Raw genomic sequence first — 13,149 nt, 5'->3', positions numbered from 1 at the left:
AGGAGTTGAACACAAATGAACAACATCCCTTTTCAGATGATTTCTTTCTACAATCTGGAAATGTTCTCATAAAATCAACATGTGGTTTAATTTACAATGTCACTGTCACATCTTCATCCAAATGTCACAGATGTGTCTTCCCTAGAAGAGGGAAGAAGAGGAGAGCACCCCGCCATTATCTCCTTAATCACTTGAGGGCGTTTAAGGCAACACCAGGGGAGGTTTTCAGCATTCCAGTGCTTCTTTGTGCAAACTCTGCTGGCACACTTGCTATTGTGCTCGTTGCAATCATGCTGGTGAGTGAACAACCCTGCAAAGATGTTAATAACTGAGAGTGGTGTGAGGTGGTCCTACATCCACAAAAAGCCTTGCTTCCTGTTACTCTTTAGTGGAAAGCAATTAAAGGAAAGGGTTAACAAGTGTAACGAGAGAGAACCTTTGTGGCAACAAGTCTGTGAAGTAATATTCTGGATTCTGTTCTCTGGGACATTAATTAGGGTTAAGGTCTTATAAGAGTTCACCTGCAAGCAATTACCACTGTTTAGTGTAATGGAAACAGTTAATTAACGAGTACACCATTGAATATTCAGTTGGCTTAAAGGATCAGTGGAGCTGGATATCATCTGCATGGAAAAGATGACACATTAGAAAACTGCCTGATTATTTTTGCCTGGGGGGGACAAAAGAGAATAGGTCTTAAGACTCAGCCCTGTGGTGTCCCACATAGAAGGCTCTGGGAGTCAGATGCAGTCTGGGTTGCAAAAACACTTGATGTTCTGCTAGGTAGGAGCTGTGCTGCTCTAGAACCACACATGATGGACCACATCTCTGAAATACTGTGATCTACTGTTACAAAAATGTGTGTAAGATCCAGGAGAACCACTATAGTGGCTGCTCCAGAGTCAGCTGACACTGTCACTAGAAACTTTGAGTAGAGCAGTTTCTGTGGAGTGTTTACAAAAGTCAGACTAAATTGATGTTTTTCTGTATAAACAATTAACTGTTCTTCCACTATTTTTTAGATAAGTTTCTATAGAAATGGGATTTTGGAGAAAGGCCTGTAATTTTTAAGCTCTGTAGAATCTGAATGGCTCAACAACTGCATGCTTAAAAGAACTTGGGTCCATGTGTGTTAAAAGTGATGTGCCGCAAATTCCAAAAATACAGAGCAGGAAAAAACTTTTTAAATAACACTGCAGGGAGAGTGACGAGGTAGATAATTTCATTTGGTCGAGTAAAAATTAAATGTCAGAGTCACTGGATCAAACATCTTTAGAAACTGTGAAAGTGGAGAGTCCATTATTATAGACAAGGACTTCTTCTCACATGCTTGATTTTCAGCAGACACAAAAAAGACAGTCTTTACTCGTTACTAATGTCACAAAATCTGATAAAAGTAAACACCCTGCTGAGCACTTGTGTTCCTTTTCCAATATTAATGACAAGAGTGAAAAAAGGGAAATAACAGTTTTGGTACCTCAGAACACCCTTTTTATTAAAATTATACATATTGGGTTAAAAAGTTTTTTGTTTCAGTGTTAAAACATATTTTATTGTTTTATAACCACAGATTTCAATGTACTTGAAATGATATGTTACATATCGACATGAATTTCAAATAAAAAAATAATTTAATCAAACTTGGATACTATGGAAAAAAACAAAAACGTCTCTCTTTCAAAGTCTGCATGGTGTTGATTATGATTTACAACAAATAAATGTAAGTTTTAGAACACTGGCTGTTGACTTCAATTGTTGCAGTTCTTTTTGTAACCTGCTGTGTCGCTATTGCTTTCAGCAAAAAGAAAAAGCGGAAGTCGCACTCTCGCGATACTTTGTTGTTTTCATTGATTTCTAAACATGGCGTCTGAATTGCAGGCGGGTACCGTAGCTGCAGCAGAAAAGGACTTGGCTGTCGGGTATGTTTGTTTCGTGTGCACCTTTTCCGAAAATTACAGAAGTTATCATAGTAATTCAGCTGACATATTAAAGTTTCTCAGACATATAAGGCGCGTTTTCAGGAGGAAGACCGTTAGCAGAGCAGCTAGCTAACAAATGATAGCTGTGCACACGAGCTGCCACGAGCAAAATGAAACAACAAAGCAATTTTTTAAAAGCACAAAACGTACCTACACCTTATTTACTGACGGTTAAATGTCATTTCGCTTGGCACCATGCATGTGAACTCTGCAAATTAAAGCGTGACAGTTTATATTTGTTCACTTGAATTTCATACTCATTCAATCATACTCATTCAAATTATAGCTAACAACGTTCTCTAAACACACCCTAAAATCAAGTTTTAAATTGGTACATTTATAGTATTAAGTGTTAATTTACCACAAGTCTGGCTGCATAAGCTCCATTTTGCATGCGAATACCAACTGAAGTAGCTTAAATGATTGCAGAACAGAATGCCTTTAGTGAGAAAGTGAGATTAGCTTTGTTATGGTTAATAAACAAGACGTTTCAACAGAATAGGTAGTGAACTCTCATAGTGTTTTTTGCACAAAAAAAAAAACAAAAATGAAAGAAAAAACAAAAAGCATAAAATGCGGAACTAAATGTTTAAATGTTTTTGTCTCCTGAATTTCAGGGATGCCTCCTTTGTTGAACAGCCTCCCAGTATGGATACAGAGTCATCAAGTGGCAAAGAGGGGATGGTAATATTTTCATTTTGGTATTAATATGTTTGATACCAAATATGTACCCTAACCCTTCCCCTACCCTACCCTACCCTAACTCACATTTACTTTTTAAATTATTTTCAGTCTCATTTAACATGCTGTTTATCTTAATACATCTTGTGTAGTTAGAAAGTGTGAGCTCTTAAAGCACAAATGTAAAGTTTGCTGGTGTCTTTATGTAATAAAAGAAACGGCATGTAAATGTTTCTTGCATTTAGCTGTCAGAAGAGGGTAGTGCCATTCTTTGAAAGCATTTCACCAACTGTTGAATATTTCAGTACTTACTGCACATCCTGCTGTTCTCCAACAAGGAAATTAGTGGCAAAATTAACAACTTCCTGCTTTGGTCAGAAGTGATATTTAAAGAATGCTTCCCTACCTAACAGTGCATGCTATTTATGGGTGATGTTTAGTTTTTATGACTGTGTGGTGGTGTTTTCATCAGGAAGCTACTGGCGATGGCTCAGAAGCCGCCGATGCTCTGACAGGATCCGGGGATGAGGAGAGCGGGCGGCAGCTCGGGGAGGTGGAGCTGCAGTGCGCCTTGTGCATGAAGTGGTTCACGGCAGAAACATTTGGGATCGAAACCGCGTATGTTTTGTTCAGAATATAGATATCGGCTTCTGTTTGATGCACATGCAGCTGTTAACTGCCTGTCTCCACCACAGGACATGTCTTCCCTTCATGACCAATTATGTGTTTCACTGCAATGTCTGCCATCACAGCGGCAACACATACTTCCTCAGGAAACAAGCCAGTAGGTATTCTGAGTGCTGAAACCCGACTATCGAGGTTCGTTCCTTTTTAGTATTGTTAATTATTCCACTGTGTGTTTTGTTAGACTTGAAGGAAATGTGCCTCACAGCTTTGGCGAACCTCACATGGAGGTCCAGAACACAAGATGAGCATCCTAAGACCATGTTCTCCAAAGATAAGGTGAGAGTTGATCTTTTTAAGGTGCTTGTCACTAGGCCTGTCACGATAAACGATAAATCAATTAATCAATTAATCGCACGATAAATTAAACCTATCGACCTCATTTTAATTATCGGCTTTATCGTCTCTTCCTGCCTTTTTTCTTTTTGTTGATGACACTGAAAGGCTCACCTCCGGTCCTCTCCACTGACCCTCCCTTCTTCATTTTCTTAGTGTAATGTCCAGCTCACACTACACGAGTTGTCGGCCGACAGTCGGCCCATTTTCAAAACCTGAGAGACACATTAGCCGACAGAAATCCTAGGTATAACGGTTCGATCGGGTTCGTCGTGCCGTGTGGTGTCCAGCCACATGGGCACAAAATAATGGCTACAAGTCCAGTTAACTAATTTTAAAACCAGGCATTAATCAATGCTTTACTAGAATCTACCTGTGATGCATGTCAGCGTAAAGTCCTGACTGAATGAAAATCATTATAACCTGTTTATGCCACGTTAACGAAGAGCAGCTGAAACCTTACCGGGCTGGTCATACAGAAAGGATTTTAATGTATAACTCAAACTCTCACTGTTTTTTTTTCCAATTACAATTTTGATTATAATGTCAAATATGAAGAGATTCACTAAAACTAGGGCCACATGTTAATTTTAGTTAATTAATTATATAGATTTCAACATATTAAAACATTTTTAAAGGGGTGATATTGTGTAAAATCAACTTTTTTGATCAATGTTATTCCTTCATCAACAATATACCTGGAGTGTGACCTTGATTATTTTATGCATGTTTGAGAAATCAAGTTATCTCCATGGCAACCACCAAGATGTGGAAAACACCTAGTTGGACCTAGCATCATTAGCACTTCTGCCTCCCTTCCCCTGCGACTCCCCCATTCAGCTCCTTATTATTATTGCTCACTAATCTGCTCTTTACAATCTAAAAATAAAAATGGATCACAGTAATAGTTTCTTTAATTATTTTCTTCAGTCGCATTCCTCCATTTTTTTGCAGGATATCATACCATTTATTGATAAGCACTGGGAATGCATGACGACCCGTCAGAGACCGGGGAAGCTCACCTGGCCCAACAACATAGTGAAGACGATGGTAACGTAGAGTGTATCTGGAGACCAGTAGTTGCTTACACACCGGGGTTCTTTTCATTCAGAGTTCCAGGATTCATCAAATAAGCATACCATTATTGTTGTATTGTTTTGTTAATTTTCTAGAGCAAAGAGCGAGATGTGTTTCTTGTGAAAGAACACCCTGACCCCGGCAGTAAGGATCCGGAGGAGGAGTACCCCAAGTTTGGCCTTTTAGATCAGGTAATTACTGCTAAGGATGTAAACACACACAGCATGTTTCAACTCAATCTGAATGTCTTATGAAGGCTTGTGTTCTTTTCTACTTAGGACCTGGGAAGCATAGGACCCTCATATGACACTCAGAAACAGACCACTGGAACCCCAGCAGCCGGTGGGCTCAATGGTAAGAGTTAAATAAAGATAAACTGTCATAGATCAGCATGTTTTTTTAACCATCCTTTATTAGAAGATGCATAGTGTTTGAGGATCTTTTCATTTATTCATACATGCCTACAGACGGTTAAACTTATGCAAACGAAGGTGGCAGATGTTGTTTTTTTCCACATTGAGTTGTTCTGTCTTGTTGCTGTTCAGATATTCAGAACAGACATTCATACCAGACCAGAATGGAATCACTATCTTGGTTCTTAGATAGGAGTGCAGATACTATTTATTGACAATCACACACAACAGAAGAAATAAACTAGCACATCCTACTAAACCACTCATTGAAGAAACTATTGATTTCTTCAAAATGAATAGTTTTCAAGAATGTTAGAAGCAAAGTAATAAACCAACCCAGAAGTTTATATTATGCTCATGAAACACTGAGTTGTTCAATCTATAAAAGGATTTGCTGTTGCTTATTATATTTTAAGAATAACTAGCTATTATCTAAACTGCTTGCTGAAAATATATAATATGCATATGTGGAAGTATTTGACTACTGGTCTTATATTTATGCTAAAATCACATGTGCAAAAAGAAATTATATTCTTCGTCATCTTTATTTTCACACAACCTACACATTTACTTAAAACTGACAATAATTGATTGGTTTAAGGAGTTTTGATTTTGTTCACAAACAGCCAAATTAATCAGGTTACTTGTTAAAAACAAAAAACAAAAACAAACAAACAAAAAGAAGCCAAGCCTGAATGAAGGCAGTGTCCAGAAATGATGACCGGAGTGTTTGTGTGCATTGTTTTCCAGGTGGATCTTCTTTCTCAGGTGAATATTTTACATTTTGACACCTGGAGCTTCTCGGTGTGTTTGTGTGTCTTGTAATCTGCTGGATAGAAGTTGGCCCTGAGGTTTTAGTCCCACCTCCTGACCCCTCTCCTCCAGCACAACCCCATCCAACCCCCTTACTCTGCTATCTCAAACCAAAACATGATTCCTAATAAGCATCTTGTGGGCAACTTCATCCATGTGCTGATGTAACCTCCCTGTCTGCTTTTTTATTTTTTACTTTTTGCATCAGCTCTGTGCAGCAACCCCCAAACCATTGAACATACAGTGCCTTGCATAAGTATTCATACCACATATTTCATGTCGCAACAATACATTTCAATGTTTTATTGGGATTTTCTATGACAGACCAACACAAACTAGTGGATAATTATGCGGAAGCACAAATGGTTTTAATTTACACTTTTCCCCCCAAATTCAAATATGAACGTTTTGAATTTACCTTTACAAAACCATAAGATATAGTTTGTGATTTTTCCACCAGCCTTGCAATGGATACAAGGAACAAGTGGAAGAAGGAGCTCTGGTCAGATGAGAAAATGAAACTTTCTTTTCATGGAAGTAATAATGGATATTATAGTTTATTGATGGATTTTACAGTTTATTCATTAATGAGAGCAGAAAGGAATGTCGTAAAAAGACCACAAGATGAAGACGGCAAAAAAAGAAAAGTACAACTAATAATAGTGTTGTTTTGCAACGTCTATAGAGAAATAGAATGGATGTGTACTGATGTTTAACAAAGATTTTTTGTGATAAACTTGACTCAAAAGAAATGCATCAATGTTTTATTTCTACATAGCATCATATTCAGACTTAATGGTTCTGAATACAAATTCATCTAGTCACATTTTTCATGTTTTTATTGGTAAAAGAAAAAAAAAAGAAAATCATGTATTTTTTCCCCACAGTAACATTTATGGACCTCTTTGTGTTGGCCTGTCACATAAAACCCCAATAAAAATAATACATATTGGTAGTTATGTGACAAAATCAGAAAAGGTTTCAGGGGTATGACTTCTTTTGCAGTTTGCCGTAGCTTCCACATGTCTGGCTTGCTGCTAACAGGCTCTGACATCCTTTAGAAGCTTCCTGTGTGAAATGACAGTCTGCCTCCAGGGTGAAGTCTCCCTGAGAGCAGAGTGCCATTTTTTCAGTTGCTGTTGGCCTTCCCTTATGCTAATTAGCCTCATCATCCTCCCTCTCTTTAAACTGAGGTAGAAAAAGCTCATTTTTTCCTCCTTGAATGAGTCCTGTTCCTCAAATAGTTCTCTGGGTTGGAGGACTTTACATGTTATTAGGACAAGTGATGGGTAGTAGTGATATCCTTATTGTGGTTTCATTTATATTTATATCTATTTCATTGAGTTTGTATAGTTATTACTGATTCTCATATTTTTGAAGAACTTTCAAGTAGAGCTGCACCGATCTGATATTGATGTCTGAATCTATCCAGATATTGGAAAAATTCCAGATGGGGTATTGGTGATGACATTCCCGATCCAAAAGAGCAGATCTATTCAATCTAATTCTGTACTTTGTGCTCTGAGTGATGTCAAGCTGTTTCATTTATTTTACATTATACAGTGATCCCTTGTTTTTCGTGGGGGTTGCGTTCCGAAAGTAACCCGCGATAAGTAAAATCCGCAAAGTAGTTACCTTTAGTTTTTACAATTACTATACAGCATAATTAAATACTCTACATTGAAACCAAAGAAGAAAACCTGTTTTCAGGTCAGCGGATGTGCGTGTTCATCAATCGGGCCTTAAGGTGATCAGGAGTCATGTCATTAAAGCGTCTCCTACAAGCTGCCCCGCCAGATTCACAGCTGTATCTACGGCAGAGCCATGGATCTTGTCAAGCGAGCCTCCGGTCGGGTTTTGCGCTGATTCTGGCCACAATGTTTTCCAGCAGGCATTCAAAGTTTACAACTTCCATCTCCTGAATGGCCAATCTGTATTACTTATATTTAACGTTATTGGCACACAGGTAGAGAAGGAGGTCGGAGACTGTTTAGCCAATCAGGACGCAGAACACAATGCACTGTGAAAAAAACGGCACAAAAAAATCCGCAAAGAAGCGAAACCGCGAAAGGTTAACCGCGTTATAGTGAGGGATCACTGTATTTAGAATTACTAACTGCACTTTCTGAACTATTTGAAAGAAGGTTTGTTAAAGTTTATATTGAACATGTTTGATCAAGGTAGGCAAATCATTATTTCTGTCAGTTTCACTTTCCTTCTCATTTATTTCACATCAGCTCTTCTACTCCTAATCCCATTGACTGAACAAATTAAAGATGATTTTCCATGTTTGACCAAGCTTGTGACGCTATGGGTATATTTAAGTGAGCTGTACTGGTGCAGAGTTATCAAATAAATTTGTAATTCAGTGCATTTATGTCTGTTAAAAAATAGTTTTAGGTCAATTCAGCAGCACAGTCCTTCTGTATTAGATCGGTATCGGCCGATACAAAACCTCAGTTATCTGTATCGGAAGTGGGAAAAAGTGGGTCATTGCTTCTGTACTTTCAGATATCCTGTAGGTAATATAAAAAAACAAAAACAAAAAAAAAAAATCATCATGGTACAAGGCATTGAAAATCAAAACGGTAGGCTCCCAGAGCCCCCCAGAAAGTTAGGTGACGTTAATTCCTGCTGTTTTGTGCCTGGTCTTTCACCCATGTTGGCCAAATAACCTGCTTTGCCTTTGTTCATGTATTCGCTGGCAGTCTGACGTATTCACCTCCTGTTGTTTCACTACAGACAGTTTTTCAGACAATTCGACTTTGTGTGATGAACCTACACAGAGCAGGTCAGACTGCTGCTGGTTGAGCGCTCACTGTTATTATTCCAGAATCGCTGAGAGATTGTGGTCTGAGGTCTGTCTGCAGCTGTTTGACTGATGTATTCTGACACAGCAACGAGGTGCTGGCCGTCCTCGGATATCAGCTAAGAATGATCACTGATGGCTGATGGCAAAGAGTTGAAAACAATGGCAAATATTCTTCTATTCCAGATGTGCACAGGACACAAAATCTATGTATTTTAGTCGTTTTATGATGACAATTGAAGTGGTAGACTTTGTTTCACACCGATGCAACAAATGGATAAATACAATTTGTAAAAAGAAAAATTGGACTGACACTACCAGTATGTCTTTTATTGCTCTTATAGATTGTTTTTAAAAGCATTTGATAAAAAAAAAAATCCTTTCATCATCTTTGGGTTCTTTTTTGAGATCAAGTTTAACTTGCACGCACAAACAAACAAACAAAACAAAAAAATCATATTTTTACATGGATGTCCAGAGGTTTATGCTTCAAAAACTTAATCATAGCACTATTCTATTTATTAAAGGTAATTAAATTAATAATAAATAGTATAATTCTTGGATATGTGGCATGTATTAAAAAGCTCCCAGTATAAATGTGGAAGTAAAATGGCTCCAAGTAGTCCCTCCAGTTCTTTTGTGGAGATTCATTCAAAATCAAAAGCTCCCTGCATTTTTTTCACACAAATGTGGATTCAATTCAAAATTTTCTGCAAAATTAATGAAAAACATTTGGTTTAAGAGACTAACTCTCACCTGCAGGTGACAGTGTTTCTTACTTCCATAACTGCTGCCTCAGCCTTATTTTATGTCAGGTTGTAGCCTGTGATTGGTACTGCGAGTAAGAAAAGTCTAGCTATTTAAGGTTTTTAAAGAATAAAAATGTTTGTGTCCAGTCTGTCTGCTTATTTTTTTTGTCATAATTTTTAGGTAGATTTTTTAAGTAGTTTAATGCCTCAAAATCTGTGGTTTTGATTGCAAAAAAATCCCCCCCAAAAACAATTGCAAAATGCTGAAGGGACTAATTAATGGAGGCTTAAAAAGAGCAGCCACTGCTTCAACCTGTTTGTGTGTTCTGTGGTCCCCTGTCAGTTGAGTGTATGCTGCCCTTGCTGCTGACTGCTCATGCTCTTGTTTGGGTGCATCTTTTTTCGAATACACTTTTTAACTTTCCTGTGATTTTAAAGGTGCTCTGGCCCCTGGCCCTGGAAAAGGAAGGGGGGCCAAACGTAAACAGCAGCAGCAGCAGGAGGGAACGACTGCCGGAGCGACAAAGAGAACCAGGAGGTATGACGTGTAAATACAAATCCACGACAACTCTGAGTGAGAACGTGATGGAGCTTTGAACCAGATCAAAGAGTTTTCTTCATTGTTTGTTCCTCACTTTTGACCCTTTGTTACACAGTGACCCGTTGTTCTCAGCCCAGAGGCTGCCCCCTCATGGTTACCCACTGGAACACCCATTCAACAAAGATGGCTATCGCTACATCCTGGCAGAGCCAGACCCTCATGCTCCTGACCCCGAGAAACTGGAGCTGGACTGCTGGGCTGGAAAACCCATTCCTGGTGATCTGTACCGGGCCTGTCTGTATGAGAGGGTGCTGCTGGCCTTACATGACAGAGGTACAACAACGTCGCCATACTTTCCAAGGCTCAGATCTGTTCATGAATTATGACCAAACGATTCACCCGATGTGTCGCAGCACCTCAGCTGAAGATCTCAGATGACCGGCTGACGGTGACGGGGGAGAAGGGCTATTCCATGGTCCGGGCTTCACACGGCGTGAGGAAAGGAGCCTGGTACTTTGAGGTGACCGTGGATGATATGCCCCCAGAGACGGCAGCTAGACTGGGCTGGTCTCAACCGCTTGGTCAGTATTCCCTCACAGGACTGTAAACTTTATACCAACATTTACCATGTAGTAGCCTGGTAAAAACCAACTTCATGTCATACACCTTGCTTCATACAAATGGTCTGGACCAGGAGTATTCAACGGACCTGAATCAAATGGCTGAATTACCTCCTGAGTAAGCAGTCAAGTTCTCCAGAGTTCTACTAATGATCTGATTATTTTACTCAGGTGTCTTGAAGCAAAGACACATTTGGAAGTTGCAGGACACTGTCCCTGGCCTAAATCCTTGGCTATTAAGAAGTGACGGCTTGCTGGAGGCGGAGATTGAATCTCATTTTACCTAATCGCTGATGTTTGGCCATGATGTATGTAATGTGCCAGCTCAATTAAACTTACTGTAAATTGCGTTCGCTGTAAGCAACTCCGTAGGCAGTAGGGACATTACATCTTTGCCAACAATAAAATGTCTTATGCACTCCTTTTCCTCTGACTTTAATTGCTCAGTATCTGGAAACATAGTCAACTTGAACTGAATGGCCCTTTCAATTTGCGGATTGATCCGGTTTAAATCTAATCAGAAATTGAACTCAGTGGGTGAATTTCTGGATGGAGCACTGAAGGGAGATGGGTAATAAGCAGAACTGCATAGAAAGGCAATGGCCAGGCTGACCATGTAGAGTATGGAACATGTTCCTTTTGTCTGGAGATTCAGACGAGATCGAACTCATGAACTCTTTTCTCATGCTCAAATTTCAGGCAACCTTCAGGCTCCTCTGGGTTATGACAAGTTCAGCTACTCTTGGCGGAGTAAGAAGGGGACTCGCTTTCACCAGTCGGTAGGGAAGCATTACTCCTCAAGCTATGGTCAGGGGGACACACTGGGCTTCTTCATAGAGCTGCCTGATGAAACGGAGACAGCAAAGGCTCTTCCAGACACATACAAGGATAAGGTAAGCACCTGATACATAAAACTCACCTCAGTGGTTAGAGTCTCTGCTGTCGATTGGTTCATACCAGCTGCTTTGATTGGTGGTGGTTTTCATGACTCTCTCCAGGCACTTATTAAATTCAAGAGCTACCTGTACTTTGAGGAGAAGGACTATGTGGACAAAGCGGAGAAAAGCCTGAAGTCGGTGAATCCCAGCAGGGTGAGGAGAGACTCCTTTGAGCGAATAAAGTTGGAGAAGTTGCCGGTGTTGACTATGGAGATGTTGTTATTTCAGATGTTGTTCTATAAAAACGGTGTTAACCAAGGAGTTGCCTTTGAGAACCTCTTTGAAGGCATCTACTTTCCTGCAATCTCCTTGTACAAGAGCTGTACGGTCAGTAATGGATCAGGACACGTATTTCTGTCCTTAAACAACCAGATTAGTAAATTTTACTTCCTCCTCTTCACAGGTTTCTGTCAACTTTGGTCCTCAATTCAAATACCCACCTAAGGACATTAAATACCAACCGGTGAGAGCTTTTTACTTATATACTTACTACTTTTTACCAATCTGACCTAACTTAACTCCACACCTGCTGATTGCTCATGTTGGAATGCATTTCCTTTCACTCTCTCAGATGAGTGACATGGGCTGGGGTGCAGTGATCGAGCACACGCTGGCGGATATGCTATACCACGTTGAGACGGAGGTGGACGGACGCCGCAGCCCGCCATGGGAGGGATAAATGTAGACCAGTTCATAAGCCGTTCCACCATCAGACATCTAAACAATGCTAAAGAGAGCATATTTAAATCATTTTCCCTCTTTAGATCCACAACCTAAAACCACAGTCGTGATTATTAAGACATGGTGGCATAAACCATCCCCTTCTGAGATGTGCCATCAGAATCAACTCATCGTTGGGGCTCTGACACATCATCATAATAGAGCCTGATCTTCTGGGAAGAGAGTCTGGTCCTTAATCCATAGCGTTTTCTGTGTTTTTGTTATTTACTGTTTTATACTTTGGATTAAAAAAAAAAAGTGTGTTTAATGGAAAAAAAGTTGTTTATTTGTGTGAACTGTCTTGATTTGAAGGATAATTCGGTGCAGATCAAGCAGGCAGCATGCTGAGAAGTACAGAGGCAAACAAGAGGGACGTTAAGTCAGTATTTGGAAGTGTGGCCAACATGAACAGAACGGCTTCGTTGACTGTCTCCGCAAACAGACAGACTACTGAAACTGTCAATTCAGTTTTCTGCGCAGGAAATTGACGTCACCTTTCCCAACTAATTGGTACACTTGTTGAAATTTAGGAAAAATCCAGTTCAGTTTGTGAAAGCCTATACAGAGTAGTGAAGTTAAATAAAACGCGTTTTAACAATTAAGTGAAAGAATAAAGTAGCAGTAGCTTAGCTGAAGGTTTCAGCCTCCTCGAATTCCCATTCTTCAAAATAACAGGTAAGAGTTGTTGCTGCGCTTGTGTTGCAGACATCTTTTGATGAAGTCTGGCATTAAACCTGAAATCACGTGACTCGTGATAATTAGCCTTCGTTTCTAAAAACAATTCTGCGA

General features: G+C 39.6%; 1 protein-coding gene across 2 annotated transcripts; it reads left to right on the top strand.

Annotated features, from left to right (window-relative positions):
- Nucleotides 1-1,786: 1,786 nt before the first annotated feature.
- On the top strand, nt 1,787-12,638 carry LOC145547533 (set1/Ash2 histone methyltransferase complex subunit ASH2-like). Of its 2 annotated transcripts, XM_081613538.1 has the most exons (17): nt 1,787-1,919; nt 2,597-2,663; nt 3,133-3,278; nt 3,356-3,444; nt 3,529-3,623; nt 4,635-4,730; nt 4,853-4,948; nt 5,036-5,111; nt 5,921-5,938; nt 9,980-10,079; nt 10,198-10,415; nt 10,496-10,663; nt 11,402-11,595; nt 11,701-11,793; nt 11,869-11,967; nt 12,044-12,103; nt 12,212-12,638. In XM_081613538.1, the coding sequence occupies exons 1-17, from the start codon at nt 1,861-1,863 to the stop codon at nt 12,317-12,319; spliced, it is 1,782 nt and encodes a 593-aa protein (XP_081469664.1). In that variant the 5' UTR covers nt 1,787-1,860; the 3' UTR covers nt 12,320-12,638. The 2 variants fall into 2 exon arrangements, with proteins under 2 accessions (XP_081469664.1, XP_081469665.1); XM_081613539.1 differs by lacking the exon at nt 5,921-5,938.
- Nucleotides 12,639-13,149: the final 511 nt, after the last annotated feature.

Source organism: Poecilia reticulata, chromosome 12 (assembly GCF_904066995.2).
Source record: "Poecilia reticulata chromosome 12, P_reticulata-male-v2, whole genome shotgun sequence".
In the NCBI taxonomy this organism is placed as follows: Eukaryota; Metazoa; Chordata; class Actinopteri; order Cyprinodontiformes; family Poeciliidae; genus Poecilia; species Poecilia reticulata.
The sequence above is the reverse complement of the archived record's forward strand: the minus strand, read 5'-3'. Positions and strand labels throughout refer to the sequence as shown.

Coding starts and splice junctions, on each gene's coding strand:
- LOC145547533 (XM_081613538.1), top strand. CDS start 1,861: ATGGCGTCTGAATTGCAGGCGGGTACCGTAGCTGCAGCAGAAAAGGAC. Junction 3,279..3,355: donor ACATTTGGGATCGAAACCGC/GTATGTTTTGTT, acceptor TCTCCACCACAG/GACATGTCTTCCCTTCATGA. Junction 10,080..10,197: donor GCGACAAAGAGAACCAGGAG/GTATGACGTGTA, acceptor TTTGTTACACAG/TGACCCGTTGTTCTCAGCCC.